At 43.1% G+C, this 27,770-nt stretch overlaps 1 protein-coding gene across 6 annotated transcripts in view; it reads right to left on the bottom strand.

Moving 5' to 3' along the window:
• fubp3 (far upstream element (FUSE) binding protein 3) overlaps window positions 1-27,770 on the bottom strand; it is a 131,120-nt gene that overhangs the window by 18,816 nt on the left and 84,534 nt on the right. For 3 of the 6 annotated variants that reach the window (XM_070863787.1, XM_070863788.1, XM_070863792.1), the window contains exons 13-17: window positions 16,106-16,269; window positions 14,642-14,715; window positions 13,689-13,768; window positions 10,234-10,350; window positions 6,187-6,243 (exon numbers count right to left, since the gene is read on the bottom strand). In XM_070863787.1, coding sequence (XP_070719888.1) covers window positions 6,187-6,243; window positions 10,234-10,350; window positions 13,689-13,768; window positions 14,642-14,715; window positions 16,106-16,269 — 492 coding nt within the window. The remainder of the gene's footprint in view (window positions 1-6,186; window positions 6,244-10,233; window positions 10,351-13,688; window positions 13,769-14,641; window positions 14,716-16,105; window positions 16,270-27,770) is intronic. The other 3 variants (XM_070863789.1, XM_070863790.1, XM_070863791.1) reach the window with 3 other exon arrangements.

The raw sequence follows: 27,770 nt of genomic DNA, 5'->3' as shown, positions 1-27,770 counted from the left end.
ACAAGGTTCCGCACAAGAGATTGGTGTGCAAAATCAAAGCGCATAGTATTGGGGGTAATATACTGGCATGGATAGCGAACTGGTTGGCAGACGGGAAGCAGAGAGTCGGGATAAACTGGTCCTTTTCAGAATGGTTGGCAGTGACTAGTGGAGTCAGTGCTGGGACCCCAGCTCTTTACAATATACATTAACAATTTAGATGAAGGAATTGAATGTAATATCTCCAAGTTTGCAGATGACACTAAACTGGGTGACGGTGTGAGCTATGAGGAGGACGCCAAGAGGCTGCAGGGTGGCTTGGGCAGGTTAGGTGAGTGGGCAAATGCATGGCAGATGCAGTATAATGTGGATAAATGGGGGCAAAAACACGAAGGCAGAATATTATCTGAATGGCGGCAGATTAGGAAAAGGGGAGGTGCAACGAGACCTGGGTGTCATGGTTCATCAGTCAGTGAAAGTTGGCATGCAGGTACAGCAGGCGGTGAAGGCGGCAAATGGTATGTTGTCCTTCATTGCTAGGGGATTTGAGTATAGGAGCAGGGAGGTCTTACTGCAGTTGTACAAGGCCTTAAGTGAGGCCTCACCTGGAATACTGTGTTCAGCTTTGGTCTCCTAATCTGAGGAACAACATTCTTATATTGAGGGAGTGCAGTGAAGGTTCACCAGACTGATTCCAGGAATGGCTGGACTGTCATATGAGGAGAGACTGGATCAACTGGGCCTTTATTCACTGGAATTTAGAAGGATGAGAGGGGATCTCATAGAAACGTATAAGATTTTGACAGGACTGGACAGGTTAGATGCGGGAAGAATGTTCCCGATGTTGGGGAAGTCCAGAACCAGGGGACTTAGTCTTAGGATAAGGGGTAGGCCATTTAGGACAGAGACAAGGAGAAACTTCTTCACTCAGGGTTGTTAACCTGTGGAATTCCCTGCCGCAGAGAGTTGTTGATGCCAGTTCGTTGGATATGTTCAAGAGGGAGTTAGATATGGCCCTTACGGCTAAGGGGATCAAGGGGTATGGAGAGAAAGCAGGAAAGGGGTACTGAGGGAATGATCAGCCATGATCTTATTGAATGGCAGTGCAGGCTCGAAGGGCCAAATGGGCAACTCCTGCACCTATTTTCTATTTAACAGCAGCATCTAATGCGGTTGGCTTCTTTTTGATTTGGGGGTATCTGAGGATGGGGGCGGCACGGGGAGGGCGGATGGGGAGGAAGAATGAAGCAATTTTTTTTCTCCCAAAAAACATTTTCACGCATTTCAGCCGGTAGCTAACAGCACAATGGCCGGAGCTGAAGAGGCCATCACAGATCTCCCCTGAACATGCTGCAGCTGACGGCCTGGAGACTGAATTCACATAATTTGAAGAGTTCATCTTGCAGACAGAATGTTTAAAAATGGAGACTGGAAATAAAAAGGAAGCTGAAATTGTAACAGAGGGACTAATTTGCAGGATTACAGGGGTAAAAGCTGGGGGGTGTGACTAAATTGGACAGCTCTTTCAAAGAGTCAGCACAGGCATTCTATGATTCGAAGGATACAGACAAACCTCAGATTTTCTTCCCTTACCTTCTCCTCGACTTGTATTGTGGAACAATTTCAAAAAGGTGCACCTACCAATCTTCAGGTCACTGCTTAAACAGCGCGCATCAACGGCCGAATGGATCACGGGAATCATCACAACCAAGTCTGATCCTAACCAACCTGTACACTTCCAGTAGTGGGAAGTGAACAAATGCTCAGGAGCAGGAACCGTGGTCAAATTACCTCTTTCCGAATTGAGAAAGGCAGAGTCAAATTATAGCGACTCTAACGTTACCCTATGGATCGAACTGGGGGACTTCCCCTGATCTGTATAGCTCAGTGCCACTGTTGCCACTGGGGGGAACGCGTTTAAAAAAAAATCTTTGCATAGCTTTTCTTTTAAAGCCCAAATTGCTCGTCCGTGATTGAAGTTTTTGAAATTTAAATCATGATGAAGAACTCCTTTAATATGTACAGAATAAATAATTTAAAGCTGGAAGTGAAAGTGGATCCATTTCAAATGGAGCGCAAATCCCCATGTCGAACCTTACATGGTACTAGATTAGGTATATTTAAGAATAGTCTGTAGTGTGTTGCGAAGTCTTGAGTGAAAGCGTTAGTTTTTAAACTAAATGGAAAAGGTACTTTGTATATTTATACAACACACATTTACAAGCTTAAAAAAAATAGGAATCCCATAGCTCAAGTGTTAGGCGGCCAAAGCCTAAATCACATTTGTGCAAAGTTATTGGATCTACTGCCCATCTCCGTGAAGATCGATTCTGCCCTCCTGCCACACAAAGAAACTGTGCAATGGAAAACTGTCGGGCCCGTGATGTCGAAGTTAATTTGAAACGGCTCCAATTCCAGCTTTTAGTCTTCAAGTTCCTTTTATCCTACGCGTGTTCACAACAGGGTTCTTCAGGAAGGTGGCTAGCATTTGGCCTCAGGGGCACTGTAAGGCCATCTTATAATCAGCGACAGACAATATCGGCAACCAGGAGATGGCACAAGTCAGCAGCAGGCGTGGATCCCAGCAGCAACCACAAAAAAAACCCCCCATAACATCAATAGCTCAGGAATCCTTTTCCCTGCCTTTTGAAGAGTGCTGCTCTGACCCTGAAGGGCTTGTGTCCTTCACACAGCCTACAAATGGCATTGAAAGAGGCGGGGGAAGGGAGCATTTAAACATAAAAGGCTGTAGAAGGACAAGAAAAAAAAATCTCAGAGCGAGAGACTCGGTTGCAGTCATAGGACAAACAGGAGGTCAGGACCAACTACAGGTTCCACCTGCTATAGGCCACAAAAGATCCTTCATGCTTTTTCATTTCAAAGCAGAATTCTAATATTCAACAAGTTATTGACTCCGAACAAACGGACAAGCACTAAAATATTACGGGTGTAACCATGTTTTCAGTAGAGAGAATGGGGTCATTTGGAACAGGTCTACGATTTCCTCGTTTAGAAAATTAGATCCTTCGGTTAGATCCCCTGCAGAAATTCCCAACAGTTCAAAACGACAATTGCCACTGCCTCCTAAATAAAGCAAGCAAAGCTCTCGAGCATGGAGTACATTCACAAGATGTGCCGCCATACAAGTTAACAGATCATTTGTGCGCCACAAATTGATGGTCACTTTAAGGCAGTATGAAAGCACCGCACGTTATGCTCAAATATATGCACCTCAATATTAAAACTATACTTAGAAGCCATTTCAGGTCTGTCTGATCGTAATTGCTTACTGCCCGATTTGCTGGTCGCGGTGAAATGTCTCGAACCGATGATGGATTTTCATTTGGATTGTGCTCGTTGGCGCCCCGGAGGCACGGCAATGGGTCTTGAAATGATTACCCGGGCAGCCAGCTTCTCGCGTTCCGTCGGGAAAGTTGGTGCCGGTTTTGTGGCGGCGCTGATCAGTACCCCCTGGGAGCGTCGCGCCGGTGTGCAACGCCCCCGGTATCATCCCAATCTCAAATTTTGTCTTGCGCCGACCCTGTAACGTCCCGTAGAAAACCCGCCAGAGAAAGCTGGAGGTCAGAGCTGTCCCGGCGGCGGTGAGGAAAGGAATGACTAAGAGGCAAGTGTGATTTTTTTTTTTTTGGCCGATTTATCTTTATTTGGGGTGAGCAATATATTGGAAATATTTTTTGTGCCCATTTTTTTTATTTTTTATTTCAGGGAGGCCTCTCTTAGGGCGCTACGAATCCGGCTCTTTAGCAACAGATATTCGGTTGCTCACCCAGCCTAGCGCCCTAAGAGAAGTGTTGAACACTTCCTTTAGCGCTCCGCTCCACACTCAGGTCGCAGTTGCTGAATTTTGTGGCTGCCGACACAAACCATTGCCCGACGTTAAATTTATTCACCACCCGACATTATCGCCCTAAGAAGCCTCCAACCGAAAATCCAGCCACTGCTCCTAGTCACACGGTCCGATCTGAACAGCCACACAAAGCAAGACTGCTAAGCCACAAACCTCCAACAACCAAAAATATTAATGAAAACTGATAAAATGCATCTCCCTTCAACAAAGCAGTCTTTTCAATTCCTGCAACTAATTTGGGCTCTTTTCACTAGAACAGAAAAGGTTGAGAGATCGGACAGGGCCATTCAAAGTTATGAGGCGTTTTGATGAGGTAAACCTGGAAAAAAAAACATTCCATTGGTTGGCGAGTCAGTAACTAAAGGGCATAAAGTTACGATCACCAGCAAAAGGATGAAGGGAGAGATTAGGAGAATTAATTTTTTTTTATGTAGAGCTTTAGGACACAATGCTCTTCCAGAAACAGCAATGGAAGCAAAATTCAAAACAGTTGAAAAATAAATATTTAAAAGGGTGCGGGGAAAAGGGCAGGGAAATTGGACCAAGTGCATCGCTCTTTGAGAGAGCCAGAACAGGAGATACGGAATCCGCAGCCTCTTTCTGTGGTGCAAAATTCTGTGATTATTTCTACAAGCTGGATTTTAACACAAATATCAACCACATCCGATCTTCCCCATTATACAGCGAGTACAAAACTGGCCTTAACAAGCAACTTGTGAAACAAACTGCACAGCAGTTAGTTTTAAAAGTTCTCCTCCCCATTTTTGGACTCTTTACTCCACCCCATCGAATGTAATCCAGTTTTTCCTCCCCCTGCCCACAGACAAGACTTTTCAAGCTATCAAAACGGGCAAAGAAAAAAAAAGACTTGCATTTATAGAGCGCCTTTCACGACCACCAGACATCACAAAGCGCTTTACAGCCAATGAAGTACTTTTTGGAGTGTAGTCACTGTTGTAATGTGGGAAACTCGGCAGCCAATGCGATAATGACCAGATATGTTTTTTTGTTATGTTGATTGAAGGATAAATATTGGCCAGGACACCGGTGATAACTCCCCTGCTCCTCTTCGAAATATGGGATATTTTACGTCCACGAGAGGGGCCTCCTCTCATCTGAAAGACGGCACCTCCAACAGTGCAGCACTCCCTCAGTACTGCACTGGAGTGTCAGCCTAGATTATTTGTGCTCAAGTCACTGGAGTGGGAATTGAACCCACAACCTGCTCACTGGCCTACACACACCTTCCTGGCTAGAAATTAAAGATATAATCTGCACTGCTGGTGCCGTGGGATCAGCTATGCAATGTAAATAATGCAGATCCGACAATACTAGGAGTCCCCCTCCTCACCACGTTTAGAACATAAGAACATAAGAACATAAGAACATAGGAACTAGGAGCAGGAGTAGGCCATACGGCCCCTCGAGCCTGCTCCGCCACTCAATAAGATCATGGCTGATCTGATCATGGACTCAGGTCCACTTCCCCGCCTGCACCCCATAACTCCTTATCATTTAAGAAACTGTCTATTTCTGTCTTAAATGTATTCAATGTCCCAGCTTCTACAGCTCTCTGAGGCAGCGAATTCCATAGATTTACAACCCTCAGAAGAAATTTCTCATCTCAGTTTTAAATGGACATCCCCTTATTCTAAGATCATGCCTTCTAGTTCAAGTCTCCCCCATCAGTGAAAACATCCTTTCTGCATCCACCTTGTCAAGCCCCCTCATAATCTTATACATTTCGATAAGATCACCTCTCATTCTTCTGAATTCCAATGGAGCTGCTTCTAGCTGCAGTTTGTAATAGACATACACTTTGGAGCAGTAGGACTGGACCGGCGTCTGCAATTCCCTGCACATTCATATTTCAGTTGATTCGACTGGTGTACTGACCAGAGGCCACTCTTGTACATTACCCCCTTCCCACCCCCAAGAAAAGTGTATAACTCAGTTAGCAAGTTACCCGAGTCACTCCTGTATTTCCAAATTACTTTATAAAGCAGTGTTGGAAATGTCCTGTGCAGATTGTCTGTTCTTGTTGCCCAGAGAACTGCAAAAAGCTGTGGAATATTAGCAAAGTTACAGGGAAAGCTCATCCAAAGCAAGGTTACAAGGGCCTCACTGAGGGAGGAAAAGGGAAGACAGAGATACGGAGATGGGGGGAGAGGAAGGAGCAAACTGGGGCGAGGGAAAGAAACAGGAAAGAAAAAAAATAGCAGAGAAAGAAAAGGGAATAAAATATTTCCCAATTCCACAAAAGTTGCTTTTTGCAAATACCCTTTGAGAAGTCGACTCAAATGCCACTTACAAAATATCAGTCCAAGAAAAGTGCATACCAAGTATTTTGTAGTAATCCTCCCAGGCTTTGGAATAATCCAGCTGACCATTCTGATCTGTGGGCAGGTTTAAAAAAATTACATTTCACAAATTGATATCAAATACATATTTCTAAAAAGGTCAGAGATCTTTTTGCAAAACAAAAAGCAGCCCAGCAATGTCCCCCTAAGGTGTGCGGTCGTGTGGCCACACATCGATCGGGTGGACCTACCCGTGCAGGCTGCTCACAAGCTGTTGCTGTTGGAAGATGCCGCTCAGCAAATTTAAAGGAACCGCGCACGGAACAAAAAAAGAGGGAACACCAAGCCCCGGCGCTCAGAACAGCTTCAGACCAGACTAATGTCAGTACACTGATAGAGCAGCAACGTGCAGTGAGCAAGTGTTCCTCACTGACGCTTGGTCAAGATTCAGCATCCCAACCGAGTTTTGCTCGATGACAACTCAGACCGCATCCCTCCCCTCCCGCACAAATTGGGTTAGAATCTTACTTCATTTTATGGTCTTCTGATTCTACTCCCCTCAAATGAAATATTCATTCCTTCTGCTATCTAGAATCAACCTGATGACTCAACATGCTGGACCACAGAATGACAGGTGCAGAGCCACATCATATGGTTTCCACACACATAAAATTCCCAATTTAATACTTGGCATCGTGGCTTGTCCCCGAGCGTTCCCAATCTCAATCGAGTCAGACGGAGGCAGTGAGCAAAGAGCAAGCGTTTCCAGACTGGCAAAAAATAATTTCCACAGCAGCACCAGCAAAGGCCTGCACTCTTAAAAGATAATTTTTCTTCCTCCCAAGCTGTCTAAATTGTATGGCATTCCAACTTTTTTTTTTTGAAGGGGTTGGGGGGGGGGGGGGGGGGGGTGAGGAGAGACGGGAGAAAAGAGAAAGAGACTATAATTTCTTTCCCACCAATGAAGTATTTATTTGTTGTCCCTGATCATATTACACGAGGTAGCACTATGTCTGAGCAGATTCCAGTTGACACCCATCGGAAGCTTTATCTTGCAATCCAGACACCCATACACATATCCCGCTTGGACTCTTTGCCTGCCAAAAGATTAGGCGCCTCTACCAATGAAACATTGAAGAAGTACAGCATGCGTAGCTACAAAACTGTTATTAAACTTTGGACGTGGGGCGAGGGAAAGAGAAGAGGTCTTGAATTTTGAGGAGGGGGCGAAGAGGAAGCAGAGACTCGATGCAATTTGTAGGAGCACATTTGAAATAGTTTAGAAGCATCAACAGAAACCCCACGTTGAATTCTAGACCTCGAAACAATTTGGAAGTGCATGGTACCGCACAACATTCTGACTTCAGCAGAAATAGGTTCTTCAAGACAGTTCACATAATAGGAGGACAGATCAGGAAAATGGTGAAGCACAATAGTTATGTTCTGTCCAAAACCTAACTAGGCCAAATGAAGGTGGAAGAGCCAACTAAGGAATTCCCCGTATTTTTGGAGGAGCGCAGGTTGGGGTTTGAGGCACAACTGACCTTAATTCAGGAATTCCCTTTGGGAGAACTGCAGCTACAAACTCATACTCAGGCACCATCTAACTCCAATACATCACATGACCTAGCAAGCATCACCAATCAGCAGTGCACAAATCACCCTGCATCAAAGCTCAGTAACAAACACCCTCTGTGCGCAAGGTATTCACTCTACATTTCAAAAAGTACTTTATTGGCCGTAAAGCGCTTTGTGACGTTCTAAGGCGCTATATAAATACAAGTCTTTCTTTTCCTCCATCCCAACATCGGTGTGTAAACATCAAAATATTCGTCACATCAGTGAGCTTCTGAATGGTTTACAAAATGCAAGCATTAGCATTTGACAGAAAATATCCAGTTGGTTAAGTGGTTAGTAGTTATTAGAGAATGACTGAGTAAAATATTTTAATAAAAAGTTAGGATAACCCTGCACTTGGCTCCACAAAGCACAATTCTTGTAAGAGTAAAGCTACATTTAATACAAGGTTTCATATTTAGTTTGCAAAAAAAAATCATAGCTCATTTTGAAAGTACACACACAAATTGGGCTGTAAACTGGTGCTGGTGTTAAGTTATACCACTGAACACTGTCAAAGAGAATGCTCCCGACATGAAATGATCTACTTGGATCAGGATTTCTGGAAAAACAAAGATTAAAAGTAACACATTTAAACCTTTACAGCGCAGCTCAGTTACTAGCCTTTGGCAGCCCAACCCTGTGTAGTCAGCATTGCACCGGGATGCTTTCTGAAGTCCCTCAGCTTGTGCTGTTCTGCAATTCTTAGTGGTGACAGCTCGTTTGTTAACACTTGTAGTTTAGAGTCCATGCCACTTGTGATCCTGGGCTGATGAGATCGGATTGGTTAAGTGTAGTTCACGCATTATTTTTAACCTAATAGTTTGTTCATGACAGGTTGTAAAAATTACAACTGGGACAAACCACTTTGGCCACAAACTGAATTTTGAACCTTGAAAGGGAAGTCAGAAGGGGATTGTGCTCCAATTAGAAGCAAATAAAACAAAGCATTCTATTTGAGATTCATCTCAAATGAAGGATAGTTTCATTGATACTCTTTCCTATCTGGTTAACAAGCAACTATCACAGATCAATGAGGATACAAGAAGCTCACCACAAAGGCCAACACATTGTACACAAGTTCTAAGGGAAGCGATCGGTAGAATATATTGTTTATACAACGACTCATAACTTAATACTTTCAAAAGCCTTAACTAGTAATTCAAAAACAAATTTTTCAATAACTAATTGTTCTCCACACCATACCCTAAAATAGCCAACCTACAATGCAACAGCCTAGATTTGGATTCCCGTCAGCAATTTTTCTCAAATGCGTGTATTTAACTACACAGTAACATAGCATGCGAACACATAGTACACTGCAAGAGTTCAAATTTTGCAATGAGATATTTAGTAGTGGGCGAGTTTTTGTCCCCATCCTCAGTAATATGCAATCCTGGGTCAGGAACAGTACAGAAATTCCCTCTACACTAACCCAACAATCTGCTTCAGCTCCCAATCTCAGAAGACCGTCTCCGTGGCCATTATAAAAATCATAGAAATTTACAGCACGGAAGGAGACCATTTTGGCCCATCATGTCCACGTTGGCCGACCAAGAGCTATCCAGCCTAATCCCACTTTCCAGTTCTTGGTCTGTAGCCCTGTAGGTTATGGTATTTCAAATGCATATCCAAGTACTTTTTAAATGCGATGAGGGTTTCTTCCACCCTTACTGTAAGTGAGTTCCAGACCCCCCCACCACCCTCTGGGTTAAAGAAATTCTCAACTCCCCTCTAATCCTTCTACCAATTATCATAGAATCATAGAAATTTACAGCACGGAAGGAGGCCAATTCAGCCCACCGTGTCCACGCCGGCCGACCAAGAGCTATCCCCAGTCTTTAATCTATTAAAAATTACTTTAAATCTACGCTCCGTGATTACTGACCACTCGAAGGGAAATAGGTCCTTCCTATGCATTGCCAACTTATTGAACAGTTTTTTGCTGTGGAGTGCACACACTAAAATAAATATAAAAAGGCTAATGAAAATAAAAACACTAAATATACAGCAGTACATGAGCATTTCTAAAGAGAGCATAGTGCGTGCGTGGACCCTTTATGGAGAAATAGAAATCAGAAAGGGGGGGTGGGGGGGAGGAGAAGAAAGAGAGAGAGAGAGAGAGAGAGAGAGAGAGAGAGACATACTGGTAGTTTGCTTCATTTCACATACTAGAAATTGCGTTGCGGTTACCCCAAACTCACAGCACCTTTAACAGATAGACAGACAGAAGACTTTCAACCCAAATGTTTGGTCTTCATTAGGACCGAGGTCTCAGATGAGAGGACAGTTTTAGAACACATAGGCTGTGCCCCCTAATTATCGGGGTTAAAGTAAGAGAGTTTTAATATTAGAGGCGACGTCGATTCCGGGACTGCACAGGTAACAACTGAAAAGGTGCGGGCGGCAGAAAGTGGAAGATATTCGCCCGTATTGTTGAAAAAAAAATTTCTCTTCACAAATACACACCTGAATTTTGTTGCGAGTTCTGCCCCATTGTCGCTTGCTGTTGCTGGCTAGGCTGCTGGTAAAACTGGGAGATGTAGGCTGACCAGGCTGCTGTACCCAAATGCTGTGCAGCTTTACCTAGACACACACACAGTGTCACAGTAACTATCACTGACTAAGTTTTGTAGCTTTTAACTTGTGTGGTAGGAATAGTTAATTACGCAGTGACATTACTGCTCCGTGATCTCCAAAGTTCTAATTTAAAAAATAATTTTGAAGAGTGATCGTAACTCCGCGCCCCCCCCCACCCCCCGCCACCCCCACCAACCCACCCCGCCCGCCCCCAACCAAAAATAAGTGTATCCAAAGGAATCAGAATCCAAGTACCTCCCCGGTTAATGCCTTCTTGGTTGTTACATTAGATGTGATCACCTTCCTATTGAATTCCTCTTCACACGACAGATCACCAGCAAGGCCAATATTAACCATTTCAATACATCCACCCAGTCATAAGATGCTTTAGTAAAAGCACAAAAGTGATTAAAACCAGGATAAAATGATTAGTGATCCATGTGACTGGGCTTTCAAATAGCTTTTGGTGGAGATACACAGACAGATTTTTGAATGATAAGGGAGTCGAGGGTTTATGGAGAGCAGGCAGGGAAGTGGAGTTGGGGCCAAGATCAGATCAGCCCATGATCTTATTGAATGGCGGAGCAGGCTCGAGGAGCCAAATGGCCGACTCCTGCTCCTATTTCTTATGTTCTTTGTCAAACTATTTGCATAGCTTTTGGAAAGGTGGGGTGTGGGGGGGGGGGGGGGAGGGGGAGAGAAGAGTTAATGCCCTATTCAAGGCCACCCATATCTTCCATGGTACACACAACCGAAGCCGAGTGGCAAGAGATACTGCATCAAGTCTAACCCAAAACATTGTGCAACAACCTCCACTTAAAAAGCCCCACCCCCTCCCCTCAATGAGGTGATTGTCAGTGGCCAGGAGCATCTCTCTGCTTCTGCAGTGGAATTAACTGGGAGATGGTGGAAGACATCAAGCCAAGCACGCAGACCGAGAACAGAGTTAACAAGCCGAGGCTGCCCAGGGTGCAGCAGCTGTACTATAGTCTTTAACGGAGAAAAAAGATGAAACCCAGTCTGGTCAGAACAGACGCCATCACATTCCTTTGTCCAGGAATCCATACCAAAAAATAAATGATTCCTCTACAGCAGTTGATTTGATGTGCACAATATCCATAGAATAATTTTATTCATACCATTTTGTCCCAGACTTTTCATCACCCTTTACTCATCAATTTTAGAAGGAAGAGAATTGTGTGGGTAAATGAAATTGTGTTACTGTGAAATATAATGGGTGCAAACTTTTATGTTTAAAACCACCTTTTATGTTTAAAATTGCTGTTTAAATGTTGGAATGTGTGTGGTCAATTTCACTGGTTCACTTGGTGACCTTCCTCACTTCTATTTATTAGACTGAAGGTTATACTTCAATTGGACTATGATTCGCATTATACAGGAATTGTGACAAAAATGCATGCTGTCTGTACAGTTTGTATTGCATGAACAGATCTCCCATGGCAATGTGCATAGTAAGTCAGTAACCATGCTGTCTATACAGTCACAATGTTACCGCTGGTAATGCACAAATATTATAGCATGGGATGCATAATGTATTATCACACTGCTGCAGCGCTGTGTTGCTTTATGCCCTCAGCCGAATATTTAAGCAAACAATGCTTCAGGTAATCAGTTCTTAAAATGAATGCTTGGGCCAGTTACAGGACAAGTAAATGAAATGTAATGAGCATGGAGTCCTTTAAAAGGGAACGTGAATTTGAGACGGGAGACTTCCAGTGATAAGAGGCAAGTTGATTAGTTGTGATTGTAACTGCCGGAAAATTGCGGCCTCTCCGGGTGCGTATGATGTGCACATGCACCTGAAGAGGCCTCGCAAATGCCAGTTCATGCCACACGATGCACATGCGCCGAGAACCGGCTTTAGCGATGTCAAAATGAGCGCACGCATCCCCAGGAGGAGGACATTCGCCGGCAGATTTGGGCTATTCGCCCAACTCTTGCCCTTCAAACTCTTACACCTGGTAAAAGCAGGTGTATAGCCTACTTTTACCCGCAAGAGTTTTAAAGCATAGAAAAAATAAATGTTACTTATTTTTATATTAAAAACCCTGTTTATGAAGGCAAGTTTATTTTGAACACTATTAACACTTTTTTTTTTAATTCACAAATTTGTTTCTCTAAAATATTTTAATTTAATGCAATTTCTATTAATTTTAAAAAAAGTGAAGTGTTTTTTTTAAAATTTATGTTGGTGTCTTTTGATTTTAGGAGTATCCTTGTTGAAAATAATGGGAGCTCGGAGTTCCCATTACGACAAATGAGAATACTACATTGTGATTGGTGGTCCAGGCCCACCTGATCCCAGGATACGCATACACTCCTGGAAGACATGGGCCCACACGCTGGACTGCGCATCTAGGACCCGGAGCACAAGTCGACGTTCCTCCAGGACCACCGGGTATTTTTGTGGAAAAAAAATTTGGTCGGAACCTCTGACCGCAATTTTCAGGCCATTGAATCAGGGGTAACTCACTACCCTGGAACTTAGGAAGTGGGGAGGTGGGGCAGAATTCCCCCCCCCGCCCACCCCCAGACTTTTCCTGGACTGGCTGCAGATTTTTTACTCTGTCAGGAGACAGTGTTGCTAGGTTGGTGAGTGGTGTGTGAGGTTGCACCACTGACAGAATGGAGTAGGCCTCGTCATCTTTTCCTGCCCGTCTCACGTGTCATATGTAGAATGCTGGGTTCGTTGGACGGACAGGTCACATTACAAGCTTGGGCAGTGTGGAACTGGCATGGTCTTGGAAAGAGGAGCTGAAGCTGTATTTTGATATTGTTTTGCATCAAAGAAAGAGAGCTGGATGGAGAGAATATGCAAATCACTATGATTGCAAGAATAATTGTGTAAAAGTTTAAACTCTCCCATAGCTTGAAGCTGTTCAATTGTTGCGTCTGTTTTATCTCGGCTGTGGTCTGCACAACTGGAGTGGATATTGGAACCAGCCAATTAGAAGTAAAATAAATTTGGGTGCATTAGAATTAATTGGGAAATAATTAGAATTAATCTGAGCATGGTTAAGACTGGCCGAGTTGGATGATAGAAGCAAGTTTTGCTCTTGCAGGAAATGTGTGTAGTGCAACTTAACATGCTGAATGGGTGAATAGAAAGAAATTGCTTCGCCTGCTGAATTTCAATAGCTGCCTATGCAGCATGTTCTTTTACACACTCCGAGGAGGGTGATGAAAAGCCTCTGCTGTACCATGCCTTTAATGAAGCACTGGAATAAATGGAAACCAAACTTAACCCCCAACCAAGACTACAGTGGGCTGGCAAAGGGCGATATGAATATACAGCTGCCGTTTGATGTAAACAAACCACTCACTTGGATCTTGCTGTCCTTGTTGTTGCCAAGGTTGGTACGTACTTCCCCATCCCTGTGTCATAAAGGCTTGTGGAGGACCACTATGTTTGAAAAAGAATAAATGAGCACAAACAAATTTAAAACGAGCTATGTTCCCACAGAATTAGATCATTTCCGCATTGGTCCTGATATCTGCTATCCACCATGTGACTTTTTTGAGTGTGGTGGCGGGTGGGGGAGAAAAGAGAAAGAGGGATAAACTAAGGCTAGGGCGCAGTTCCATGACGACACTGCTGGGAACAGAAAATTATAAATGGTGAACCAGGCAGCAAGTTTGGTTCATGACAAAGACTCGGAGCGGAAAGGTGTGGGGGGGGGGGGGGGGGCGGGGGAGAAAGAGAGAGAAGTAGGGGCATTCCCAGTCAGACAAGCAGTGGTAAAGTTACCAGTCATCAGTTCTGATAAGTGCCATTGTTTTAGGTTGCTAAATGGTATACAAGTGGGGTCCCCAAACTGTGGGTCTTGCCAACTTGTGCCTATGCTGTCTGGACGTGACACTGAGGGCACAGAGTGTGTGCACCCAATATCAGTCAAGGATTTCTCAGTAGTTCAGTTTGGAGACTGAAAACATAGCAATGAGCTTCCACATGTATCATTCGAGATCTGGCTGACCAAAAAACTCAAAACCCTGAAATATGGTATTAACCACACATCGTTAAAGCCCCACCGCAAATAAATTAAGCCCAACCCATAGAAATTAAGACAAACCAAAGTGTGGAACACATCAGAAAGAAAGTGCTGAGGGGTATTGGTAAGCTGGCCTGACATATTGCAGCTTTCATTTCAAAGCAGACACTTGTCAGCTCAAAAAAGAGTACGAACAGTAAGTGAACATGGATTCCGCTGAATGAAGCCAAGTAAAAATAATCATTCAAGGATAAAATGCAAATACTGCTCACAATTATGAATCTTACTTTTGATGGTGTCCAGGTGGTCCTTGACTATAAGGGCTCGAGTTAAATCCTCCTGGGCCACCAGGCCCTGGACCCTAAAAGTGCACAAAAAAACATTTAAAGAGAAAGACCAAACTTGAATTTATATAGCACCGTTCACAACCTCAAGTAGGCTTGAGCATTTTACGAGATGAGGTATTTTATTTTGAAATGCTGTCGCTATTGCAATGCAGGAACAGCAAAGGATTTGCACACAGCGAGGTCCCACAAACAGCAATGACATTAATGACCAGATCATCGGTTTTGGGTGTTGATTGAGGGATAAAATTTCAGCAGGACACCAAGTGAACACCCTTGCTCTTCTTTGAATAGTGGCGCGCAATCTTTTACGTCCACCCAACAGGGAAGATGCGGTCCTGGCTTAATGTCTCATCCGAAAGACAGCATTCGCTCAGTACTGCACTCAAGAGCCAGCCTAGATTATGTGCTCAAATGTCTGGAGTGAAGTTTCAACACTCTTTCTTCTGCATCAGATGTGAGAGTGCTACCATTGAGCCAAGGCTGACACCTAAAAATTCAGAGTCCTTCAGATGGATTACGTTTCACAGAATCTTTCAATTTTAACCTCCCTTGCGTGGGTTCAAGTGCCACTCCAGGAACTTGAGCACATAAATCTAGGCTGACACTCCATTGCTGAGGAAGCGCTGCACTGCCGGAGGTGCCGTCTTTTGGATGAGACGTTAAACTGAGGCCCTGTCTTCTCTCTCAGGTGGACGAAAAGATCCCATGGCACTATTTCGAAGAGCAGCAGGGGAGTTATCCCCAGTGTTCTGGCCAATATTTATCCCTCAATTAACATAACATAAAAACAGATTATCTGGTCATTATCACATTGCTGTTTGTGGGAGCTTGCTGTGTGCAAATTGGCTGCCGCGTTTCCCACATTACAACAGTGACTACGCTCCAAAAGTACTTGATTGGCTGTAAAGCGCTTTGAGTCGTCCAGTGGTCGTGAAAGGCGCTATATAATTGCAAGTCTTTCTTTTTTTATACATAATCCCTATGATTAGTACATGGCCAGAGTTTGGATAGCTCTTTGAAAGAGCTGGCACAGGCATGATGGGCCAAATGGCCTCTTTCTGTGTTGTATCATTCTATGATTCTATGAATTTAGGGAGTTATTTATTCTGAAGGATTCTGAAGTATAACAAGAAGCTGTGAGAGACACACACATGCAGAAAGAGAGAGAATGAACACATGCGGAAAAGAGAATGGAGAGAGTGCATGGACAGGACATTAAACGCTTTCTCATAAGCAGGAAAATAAATCAACAGGTGTCACAGTAGAGTTACAACAGCACTGGCCAGGGTCAGGGATGTTTTTTTTTAAATTTAAAATTTCAGAACCAATAGCTAATCTGTAAAGCAAAGGTAGAGGTGAAAGAAATGTAAAATTTAGGTGGTAGTGAAAAACTCAAACACTTACCCCATTGATTTTCTCTTCTATTAACTGTCGAGCATGCTCGATCTGTTGTAGAGCTCCACGGATGATGAATATTCGGATATTAGGGTCAGAATTTGGGGGTGGGTTTCTCTGTAATTCTACATGTGCTCCTGTTTGCTGGTTAATGCTTTTGATGGTCTCTCCACCTGAAGAACAAGATGGAACTGTTAAAGCGCCCTCAGAACAGATTTAACTATTATATATGCTGCAGGTCATCACCTAGTAAGTCTGCAGCAATGTCAGGCATCGTCAAACCATTTGACAATGTAGGTAACTAAAGTCACTGGCTCATCTAACAAAAACTACCCCTTCAATAGACACAGACATTGAGGCTGTTTGTGAAAAGTCTAAGTGAAGCTTAATTGCAGTAGTAAAGTGCTCAATGATTCATCTTGAAGGAATTTGGCCTTTTCAGTACCAGTTTTAAGGAAAACTGCAAGGGTGGGCTAGAAACAGTCTTACTTGCTATTAGAGCAAAATTTGTTTGGAAGTATTAACGAAGGATTGAAATCAGAATTGTTCAACTTGACTGCTCAAGACAGCATGCTGGGAAGCTTGAGTGAGTTTGCAAAGATATTATTTCTTCAGACTGTTGAAGACTAATTGAAACTTGATGTACTTTCGTGGAGATACGGAAGAGGTTAAAGATAAGACTGACAGCTGCCTGAGAAACATTAGCAAACTGCTTTTGCATCAGCGAGAGATATATAAAACAGCCATTTTAATAAGTTTGCGACATAAGATTGTGAGGGGGCTGGACAGGGTAGATGCAGAGAGGATGTTTCCCCTCGTGGGGGAATCTAGAACTAGGGAGCAGAGTTTCAGAATAAGGGTTTGTACATTTAAAACGGAAATGAGGAAGAATTTCCTCCCTCAGAGGGCTCATGAATCTTTGGAATTCTCTCCCCGAGAGAGCTGTGGAGGCTGGGTCATTGAATATATTTAAGGTGGAGATAGACAGATTTTTAAATGATAAGGGAGTCAAAGGTTATGGGGAGCAGGCAGAGAAGTGGAGAGGAGGCCAAGATCAGATCAGCCATGATCTTATTGAATGGCAGAGCAGGCTCGAGGGGCCAAATGGCCGACTCTTGCTCCTATTTCTGATGTTCTTGTGTCAGACCAGAAGCAGAGACCAAGAGGACGTCAACGAAAACTTGGTCCCTCACTCTACCGAAGCAGAAGAATTGATCATTGAGTTGAGTTGTACTACTGACTACGGTTGTAAGCGTCTGTCTGCAAAACTGTTGGCTTTATTGACATTAAAATGCAATTTGGAAACGTCTTCAGCTTCAGCTTGATCCATACCTCGGATACCCTAAAAAGAGTAGAGCGTTAAAAAATACCCTACAAACTGATGTCACACTGTTACTAAATGTGGTCATTGGCTAGGCAACCAGCATTGACCTTCAGCCCTGGTAATATGACCTCTAAAAGACCACAAGACAATTCTACAAATGCATCACATGCAAACTACAACTCCCAAAACAACTTGTATTTACATAACATCTTTAACGTAGTGGAACGTCTCAAGGCACTTCACAGAAGTATTCTGCGATAAATATTTGACACCGAGCCGCATAAATAGAAGTTAGCTCAGGTGAAAGAGGTATGTTTTAAGGAGCGTCTTGAAGGAGGAAAGAGAGGTAGAGAGGTGGAAAAGCTTAGGCAGGGAATTCCAGAGCTTGGGGTCCAGGCAACAGATGGCACAACCACCATGGTTGGGCGATTATAATCAGGGATGCTCAGGGGGGCAGAATTTGAGGAGTGCAGACATCTCGGGGGGTTGTGAGGCTAGAGAAGATTAGAGAGAGAGGGAGGTGCGAGGCCATGGTGGGATTTGAAAATAAGGATGAGAATTTTGAAATCGAGACGTTGCTTAACCAGAAGCCAATGTAAGTCAGCGAGCACTGGGGTGATGGGTGAGTGGTTCAGTGCGAGTTAGGACACAGGCTGTCGAGTTTTAGATCACCTCTAGTTTACGTGAATAAACCCTGAAACGTCACAAATCTCAACGAGGCAGTGAAGCTTCTGCAATGCACTACATCAAACAGAAACCGAGGTGGGGATGGTGAGGAGGACCACCTGGTTCACCAACACATCTCCCAGCAACCAAATCAAGCACAGCACAGGCCGACGAGCAGATTGCTCGCCATTCCACTGGGGAATGGGGAAGTGTTCAGGAAGCACAAAAAGAAAATAACACTGTATAAAGTTGCATTGTATAAAGAGAGCGTGCATTAACTAATCAAAGTTTAAAGGCTTTAGCCTCATCCGCAGGATCTGATGTGCATAAAGCACCTGAACATTACTTATACGGTTCTGATCACTTTGAACCCTTTGTAGCTCACATGCAGGCATCATCTATTTGACGTGACTTGCAGCATATGTACCAACTTCCGTCAGCACTTGGGCAAATCAGAATATTTCAAAAGTAATGCAGATGAGAGGATTGCTGTAGCTTAACCTGACGAAGACAGCCATTAGATTGAAACAAGTACCCTTTCTCTTTGTTTAATAGTCACCAAAAATGCCCCCAACTTCTCCAAACTGATAAAAACACAATAGTTGGATCTGTAAGAATCTCCTTTCCAGATACACACGGCATTGTGTCAGAAGACACCAATCGGGTAAAAGACCAGCTGTTCATTACTACAGGAAACTCTCGTTTATCCGGATACGAATGTAACAGAAAACCCCCCGTTACGGAATTTAAAATAACTGTCACACACGTGAATATCTCGCTCACTTCAACTATGGTAAACGTGAACAGGTTGCTCAATTACACATAAATTGTCGCAGGCGTGGACTTCTTTTTCCACTTTTCAACTGTCACACGCATTGAAAGCAGTTCAAGCAGTCGGGTGTACAATTTAAAATGTCTTGTGACACTAAAAGGAAACGAAAAGTATTGAATATTCAGCAGAAATTAGAAATTATAAAGAAGTCTGAAGCTGGCAGAAGTGTGTGTATTTGATGGACGAATATGAAGTTGGATCATCAACAATTTACCATATCAAGAAGCAAAAGAAAGATTTGGAAAGTTTCACCGATGCTTCTGAATCTTCTGTCAAGGCAATGTCCCGCAAGAATTTGCGAAAGCTGAAGCTTGACAAACTAGACCAAGTGCTTTATGAATGGTTTTCTTTGAAATGATCTGAAGGAGTGGCAATTTCAGGGCCAATGATTACAGCAAAGGCCAAGGACTTCAAGATGAGAATGAATCTAACTGAAGAGTGCATTTTTTCAGAAGACTGGCTCACACGTTTTTAAGCATCGCCACGGCATTCGCCAGCAGACAATGAGGCCGCACAGAATTAATCAAGAACATTTGCTGAAATGGTGCAGGAAATGAAATTGACTGCCGATCAAATATACAACGCCGATGAGACTGGCTTACTATGGAGGTGTTTGCCAACTGTTATGTTGGCTGCAGCAGGGGAGAAGGAAGCTGCAGGCTTTAAAATGAATAAGGGGAGGTTAACAATCTTGAATTGTGTCAATGCCTCTGGAGAACACAGACTTCCACTTTTAGTGATTGGCAAATCAAGGAACCCACGTGCTTTAAAAGGAATTGCTCATTTACCAGTTAGCTATAAGGCTCAGAAAAGTGTGTGGATGGACAAGGAAATATTCATGGAATGGTTTTCAACAGAATTCGTCCCCCAAGCTCAAGAAAACAAAGAAAATAGGCAAACCTAATAGAAAGTGTGTGCTGCTTCTGGACAATTGCAGAGCACACCCACATGAGTCAAAATTAGTGTCTAGTTGTGGCAACATCTTTGCATGCTATTTGCCCCCCAGTGTGACCTCGCTCATTCAACCTATGGATCAGGGTGTCATACAAAACTTCAAGTGCCACTATAGGAATAACTTCATGCGCAAATTGATTAATAGCGATCAATCAATCTCTGATTTCCAGAGAGCACACAATATTAAAGATGCCATCGATGCATGCTCGCTGGCATGGAGAGAAGTAAAAAAACAGTACATTGAAGAGGTGTTGGCGCAAGTCGTGGCCCAATGTCATATCCGAAGACAGTGCTTCTGATGACGAAGAATTCAAAGGTTTCTATGTCGGGGCTAATAAAAAAAAGACTGTAAAAGAAATCGCAGAGATTGTCAGCAGTGCACACGAAACAAACGCACTTAAATCCCTAGCAGAAGATGACATTGCTAAGTGGATAGATGTTGACATCGAAACAGATGTAACACAAACTTATACTGATGAGGAACTTATCAGCATAGTCACCAATAAAGACAAATCTGATGAAGAGATGAACGATTCAGACAATGAAATTAAAGAAAAACAGAGAGATTTGGACACGCGCTGAAGCAATGAAATATGTTGTTGGTTTTTTTGAGGAGAATTCTCATTTTACTTCTCACGAGGCTCTGCAAACTCATTCACAACATTTTAAATAAGAAAATGAATTTATTTAAACAAGCAGATATAAGATCGCTATTTTAAAAATCAATCTCAGTTTTAATAGAATAAAATAATTTTTAATTTCAAAACGTTAGCAATTTTTCATTCATTTCATTACGTTCATGTTCAAATAACATGAGCTAAGTCTTTGTGGGTGGTTCTATCACCTTCAAATATCAGCTTTAAAATGTAAACTCGCCCTATCGGAGAATTAGTTTACCCGGAATTGCCGAATCCACGAGTGATCCGGATAAACGAGAGTTTCCTGTAATTGTACATCTCATTATACTGACACGGGCACCATGGGCTGAATGGCCGCCTTCTGTGTCGGAATTTCTATGATTCTATGCAGTGTTAGGATTTTAGATGTATTTTTCTTGATTAATGTGGTGGGGGGGGATTGGGTGGGCAGAGAGAAAAGACTGCAACGGATGGCAAAAACAAGCAAGTTTTAACATTTGACACATGGACCATATTCTTGTTGGAAATACAGACAACCTCAATTGCTCACTAAACCCACAAGCAGAAATTAACAGCAACACACCACAAACAGAGTGGAAAATGCCCAACAGTATAGAACAAATGTGCAAATATAATGGGAATAAAATGTGATCACATCTTTTGAGAATACTTCAAAAAAGACAGCATTAATCACAAGCAATCATTGAAGGAGGATGAGCAGTCAGAACGGCAAATTTGTGTGACCAGATCGAGCCATCATGTTAACAATTCCTGTGACAAAATCGGGTCAGGACATTTGACTTATACCAACAATTGCAAGGGCCCAAGCAAAAACCTCATCAATGGACAATGGTGCTAACTTTATTAATGCTGTATAACCTGTGGGTTTGACAACACCACCACAAAATTCAGAAACATAATACTGCAATACATGTTGAACACTGTCAGCAGACTAAATCAAGCTGGAGGCACTTAATCATTCAAAGCATAGAACTCAAAGCCTGCAACTACAGCACGTTTTTAAAAACTCTCAAAAAAAAAAGGGGTTTAATGTGCCGCGTTTAATTTGAAGAAAAGAAAGTTTTTCAGTTTGCAAAAAAAAAAACCCTGCCCAACTTTGTATTTAGGAAAACAAAATGTATCCTATAAAATTTAATAGACTGTAAAAAGCCTGTTAGCAATTACTAAATTGATATTCATGTGCTAAAGAAATTCATTCACAAAGATTTCTCTCATAGCCCCATTCTTACCCTCCCCCTAAACAGTTACTGTGGAAAGTGCCTTTTTAATTGCATTCTTTTGTAATGTTTGTAGACAGCAGGGACAGTACCTGTTAAACATATGGAAGCCAAGGAACTTAAAAAAAAACTCGATGCTATTCCCCCTACAAAATCAATTAAAGCATGGCCTTCCTAGATGTAGCCAATTTACGCCTTCTCTTCTCTGCTTTATTCCCCGAACAATCTGAGCTCAAAGCCTTTTCAAACCCGCACGCTGATTAAAATCTAATGTTTATGTCCGAACATCAATTACTTGTTGAGTTGTGTGTGCTCGCTCTGACTGCTTCTCTCTCTCTCCGTCCCCCTCCTCCAGTGTGTCCAAAGGGATGCCCTTGGTGGTTAATGCACCCACTGGGGGAGGTCACTCACAAGACGCTTGGTGGCCAGTCACAGACACGTTCAACAGTCAGTCTATTCTTCCGCCTGACAGGGGTGCAATGTGAAACCGACTGCAATGGTACTTGATGAAAATTGTAAAGCAATTAATCAAACCACTAAAAAGACAGCAGTGACACTGCCCGGCACTAGAGAATTATCCATCAATTTTTTTTTATCATGGTAATATGGCGAAGAGAAGTAACGATTTATCTTCCAGCTCCTGCCTTCACCCGATACAGAAAGCACTTGACGTTTCTATTGCCTCGTCGCCTTTTCAGAATTCTTTCAGCTGGTCAGAGCCACTGAAAAGGCAGTGCTGGACATCAACTTTAGAGACTGGGAGATAGAGTGATCCTGAAAAGACCCCATGAAACATCGGTTATGCAGTCAGATTTCAATTGCGCTCCCTCCAAAGAGGGATGGGAGGAGGGGGGTGAGGGGAGATTCACACACAAGATCATGAACCGAAACCTCAGCCACCAACAATTAATGTCACATTAGCTTCAGCACATTGTAACTCACGTTAAGCCATGGATGTGCACAATGAGGCGCTGGGTTTTCAAAGCGTGTGCTTCTTCAACCGCCCCTGTTCTCACAACCACAATATAGTCAAATGAACTGGTCTTTTTTAATGCGGGTTCGTTTGGGGCGGTGGGGGGGGGGGTTGGTGAGGGGGGGGGTGAGAGGCGAGAACCAATTTTGGGTGATCTGAGTCACGTTTCATCTTAAAAACAGCTCCATTCAGCCATCATTAGTTTAGTTAAAACAGGTCAAGGGTTGTGTCAGAAATTTAAGCCACTTCATTATTCTCTTCATGAAAATGTAAAGGAGTCCTACAAAGTTTAACTCTCGCCAAAAAAACAGGCTTCAAAGATCTCAAGACTCAACAAAGGGAAAATATGTATTTTACATTTCTAAAACAACTCTTTTCTAGCAACTTTATGTTTTTACCTTCTTGCTGTAAATTAAAAAGGCTATGATTGGAATCACTAGTCTCACGCACTGAACATCAATGATAAATGCTGAACATTTTAACTTATGTAGTGCATATAACATTAAAGCAGTAAGAAAGATTTAGTTAGGATAGCTTTACACATATTGTTGAAACAGTTGAGACTTTAAACCAAATTTAAAAAAAATACAAGTCGGTACTAATAAAACGCGCCAGTATAATTTTTGAGCGAGGGGTTAAGTTTTTGCTAGTCACACCACCTGTGACTTTGCTTCGTGAGCTATCCATTCAGAATCATGTGTTACACACTCATCCACACCCCTCAAGAGGTCTTCCATTTAATCCTGATTCTGCCCAGAACACTCTTGAAATCCAGTATTGTTACCAGGCTTATTTAGCCTACTGGTTACAGTAAGCTAGAGAAAACCATTATTAGCCAACGTGCTTTAATGTTTGACATTCTGAAAGCATCACCTCAATCTGCTCCCACCATTACCATCACCAGGTATTATCTCTCCAGACACTGAACATCAAGTCCAGAGTGAGATAGCACCATTCAGGTCAACAAAAACACTTCTTCCAGGGCCCATGTGATTATTCTATCATAGACTGAACTGTGACAACCAACACCACCTGTTATTCCTACTTTAAGCAGCTTCAAGTTGCTCCCAGGAAAAACAAGTTAGTGCCGTTAGTGCCTCTATAAACATCAATCCCACCACTCAACAATTAGCCATCCAACATTTCTTTTAAGGTCGACTCAGAATCAACCACACCTTGGCGGGAGTCTGTTCTGCATACCCATTATGTATTGGGAGGGGGTTCTAATCTCTAAACTTGTGAATGCTGTGTCGTCTAGTTATTGCTCATTATACAATCTAAATAACTTGCTTACTTTAACCCAAAAATCTGAAAGGACAAAAATTGGTAAATGCATGACTGGACCTTTTTTTTCTGAAGTTGTAAAGTAGACGGAGTACTAAAATTCTACATGCTCGCAAATGACAAAGAAAACTAGTGACAACACTGAACATGCACAGAGCACATTGGAGTGCGGGAAGCAGAAGGCACAGGAGAAAGTGGATTCTTCAGTTATACTTTCGGTGGACGACAAACGACAAGATTGAAGACACAAAATTGGTTTGAACTGCAACTTCACTTTCAGTAGACATTTAGCAACTTGCGCTTCCCCATCACAGGCAATAAACATGGAGTAAAGCAAAGAGTGTTGCCACAGCATAGGGAGCACAAGTGTCACACCACTCACTTCTAGCATAATGCTGAATTCAATATGCATTGCCGTCCCGACAACTTTAGTGACAGCACCACAAGACAAAGGAGGCAGAAACATCACCTCAAGAAATACAAAGGCAGCTTAGAGGTGAACTTTACTGCAGCCGGATTATGCATCGCTGCAGGACAAACTTTTATTTCCCGGCCTCCTGCCGACTGTTTTGTTCAGCCTCCTGCAGTGGTATTTTCTGTCACTTGCCTGCACCCACCTTTCTAACCACCAGGGTGGCTCCTGTGACCAGAAAATAAAAAAGTTGACAATTGTGCACAAGCAATTCCTGCTGCGTTTCGGCGTTATTGAATCAGCCAATTGCCCTTTAATACAACCGGAATGGATTCGGCAGGCAACAACACTCTCAGACTACACTATTGGAAGCGCGCATACTAGCCAGGCCACTGGGAAATTGCAGAAGATTGAGACACAAATTACAGCAATTCCCCATCATTCTTGGAAGAATTTGTCAGCTATAGTGGGGAATGCACCACCACTGCTGTGTCTGGGAGACCGTTTTAGTTCATGCTGTTATTCCCTGCGCCCCCACTCCTAGTTCACAGGCCCTATTCCCCTTTCCAATTCACACCTGCATTCTTCAACCCCCCAGTTCAAGCGGATCTTGATACCCTCCTCCTCCAGTTCACAGATCCAATTTTGTTGTCAAAAATTCCCAGCTCCTACTAATGCTGCTGCTCAGGATAGAATTCTTGATGTCTCAAATCCTACCCACAATGTGCAGCAGAGTTCAGTTCCTGGAGCTACAACAGGAATGATGCCAGAAGCCCCAGTAAAGGGGCAAAGTATGGATTGGAACAGGCCAATTTTCACAGGCCAGCTACACGTTCGCAGATTCTGCGGCAAGAATGCAGCCACGGTTTTTCTGTGCACGCACAATATCTGGTGTATAGCAAAATCTGGCATTTCAAAAAGAAGTTAAACCTAATCTGTGAACAGAGGTGGGGAGAAGGGGGAAGAGAGACACTCATGTTTGGGCAGAAGGCTTGCTCATTAGTCTGGTTCTATTAAAAGGTACAGGGAACTAGAGCACCACTGACACAAGGGGGCAGACAGAGGTACTTGAGCACCCCTGTGCTCGCTGATCTACATTGGCTCCCGGTTAAGCAAAGCATTGATTCCAAATTCTCATCCTTGTTTACAAATCCCTCCATGGCCTTGCCCTTTCCTAGCTCTGTAATCTCCTCCAGCCCCCCAAAATATTTGCGCTCCTCAAATTCTGCCCTCTTGAGCATTCCTGATTATAACTGCTCAACCATCGGTGGCCGTGCCTTCAGCTGCCTGGGCGTAAGCTCTGGAACTCCCTCCCTAAACCTATCCGCCTCTCTACCTCTCTTTCCACCTAATAACTTTTATTTATATAGTACCTTTAACGTAGTAAAACATCCCAAGACGTTTCACAGCAGTGTTACAAGATAAAACAGATAAATTTGACACCGAGCCACAAAAGAAATTGAGGCAGATGGCCAAAAGCTTGGTGAAAGAGGTAGGTTTTAAGGAGGGTCTTTAAGGAGGAAAGAGAGGTAGCGAGGCGGAGATATTTAGGTAGGGAGTTGATGAGCTTAGGGTCCATACAGTTGAAGGCACGGCTACTGATGGTTGAGCAGTTATAATGAGAGATGTTCAAGAGGCCAGAATTTGAGGAGCGCAGACATCTTGTGGGGTTGTGAGGCTGAAAAAGATTACAGAGATAGGGAGGGGCAAGGCCATGGAGTGATTTGTAAACAAGAATAATTTTGAAATCGAGGCATTGTTTAACCGGGAGCCAATGTAGGTCAGAAAGCACAGGGGTGATTATAACGCCTTTAAGATGCTCCTTAAAACTTCTCTCTTTGACCATTTTTGGTCATCTGTGGTAATTTCTTGTGTGGCTCGGTGTTGAATTTTTTCCGTCTTCTGTGAAGCGCCTTGGGACGTTTGACTATGTTAAAGGCGCTATATAAATACAAGTTGTTGTTCTTGGTTGCGAATTCCTGCACTGTTGAGATCTCACTTTGAGCCACAGTGAGGGGAACAGTAAGTGCAGGTGAAGATTCTGCACCCTGGGAAGAGGGTCATGGGAAAGAGAAGGCAGAAGTGGCACTGTTTTGACTCTCCTAGTAAGTTTTCAGAGGAAATAGGTTGGTCATTTGCTCTTGTATATCAATGACAAGGGGGGAGGAAATCACACAATTGGGGAATGGGTTGGTAAGAATACAGTCTGATGTAATGGCTCTTACCTTTGTTTAAATATAACTCAGTGACACTATGTGCCCGAGACCTCCCTATATTAGCCTTTCTGGCACAACAAATATTCCCACCATTTTTTTTTTTAAATACAAGGTTCAAAGTATGGAATTTAAAAAAAAAAAAATCACACGGCAATGGTCTGACCCCAAACACGAACAGCTCCTGGCCCGAGTCAATCCGCTGTGTGGAGACACAGAGTGAGGACTAGAATTCAAGTAGAGGGAATCTCCACAGGGTACAGCTAATGGTCAGAGTTAGCCTGGAAGAACTCCAATATAATCCACCCCAAAGTTGGAAATATATGGCTGCGAAAAGTGTCAACTCTTAAAACAACTACTTTTATTTATATTGGGCTTTTAACGTTGTGAAACGTCTTAAGGTGCTTCACAGGAGTATTACGAGATAAAAATTTTGACACGAGCTGCATAAGTAGAAATTAGCGCAGGTGACCAAAAGCTTGGTCAAAGAGTTACGTTTTAAGGAGCGTCTTGAAGGAGGAAAGAGGTAGGCGAGGTTTAGGCAGGGAGTTCCAGAGCTTAGGGCTCAGGCAACAGAAGGCATGGCCAACAATAGTTGAGCGATGATAATCAGGGAGGCTCAAGAGGGCAGAATTAGAGGAGCGCAGACATCTTGGGGAGGGGGTTATGCGGCTGGAGGAGATTACAGAGATAGGGAGGGGTGAGGCCATGGAGGAATTTGAAAATGAGATTTTTTTTTTTATTTTTTTAAAAATCGAGGTATTTTCTAACCAGGAACCAATGTAGGTCAGCAAGTACAGGGGTGATGAGCAAGTGGGACTTGGTGCAAGTTAGGACACGGGCAGCCGGGTTTTGGATCACCCCTAGTTTACATAGGGTAGAATGTGGGAGGCTAGCCAATATTGCGCTGGAATAGTCAAGTCTAGAGGTAACAAAGGCATGGCTTCTGTTTGTAGTGGAAACGTTTTATCCTCCATCACTATGCAAACTGGAATGGAAATGCTGTTGCAGTTCTCAAAGGGTTAAAACTACCCGGCTGCAAAAACAGTTTAACCCTTTGAGGACTGCCAACAGCATTTTCACTCCATGTACAGTGAGGCGGGACAAAACGTTTACACTAAAGCAGATGTTTGACAATTA

This window comes from Pristiophorus japonicus, chromosome 20, assembly GCF_044704955.1.
Source record: "Pristiophorus japonicus isolate sPriJap1 chromosome 20, sPriJap1.hap1, whole genome shotgun sequence".
Classification (NCBI taxonomy): Eukaryota; Metazoa; Chordata; class Chondrichthyes; family Pristiophoridae; genus Pristiophorus; species Pristiophorus japonicus.
Note: the sequence above shows the minus strand (reverse complement) of the source record. Positions and strands in the feature narration are given on the sequence as shown.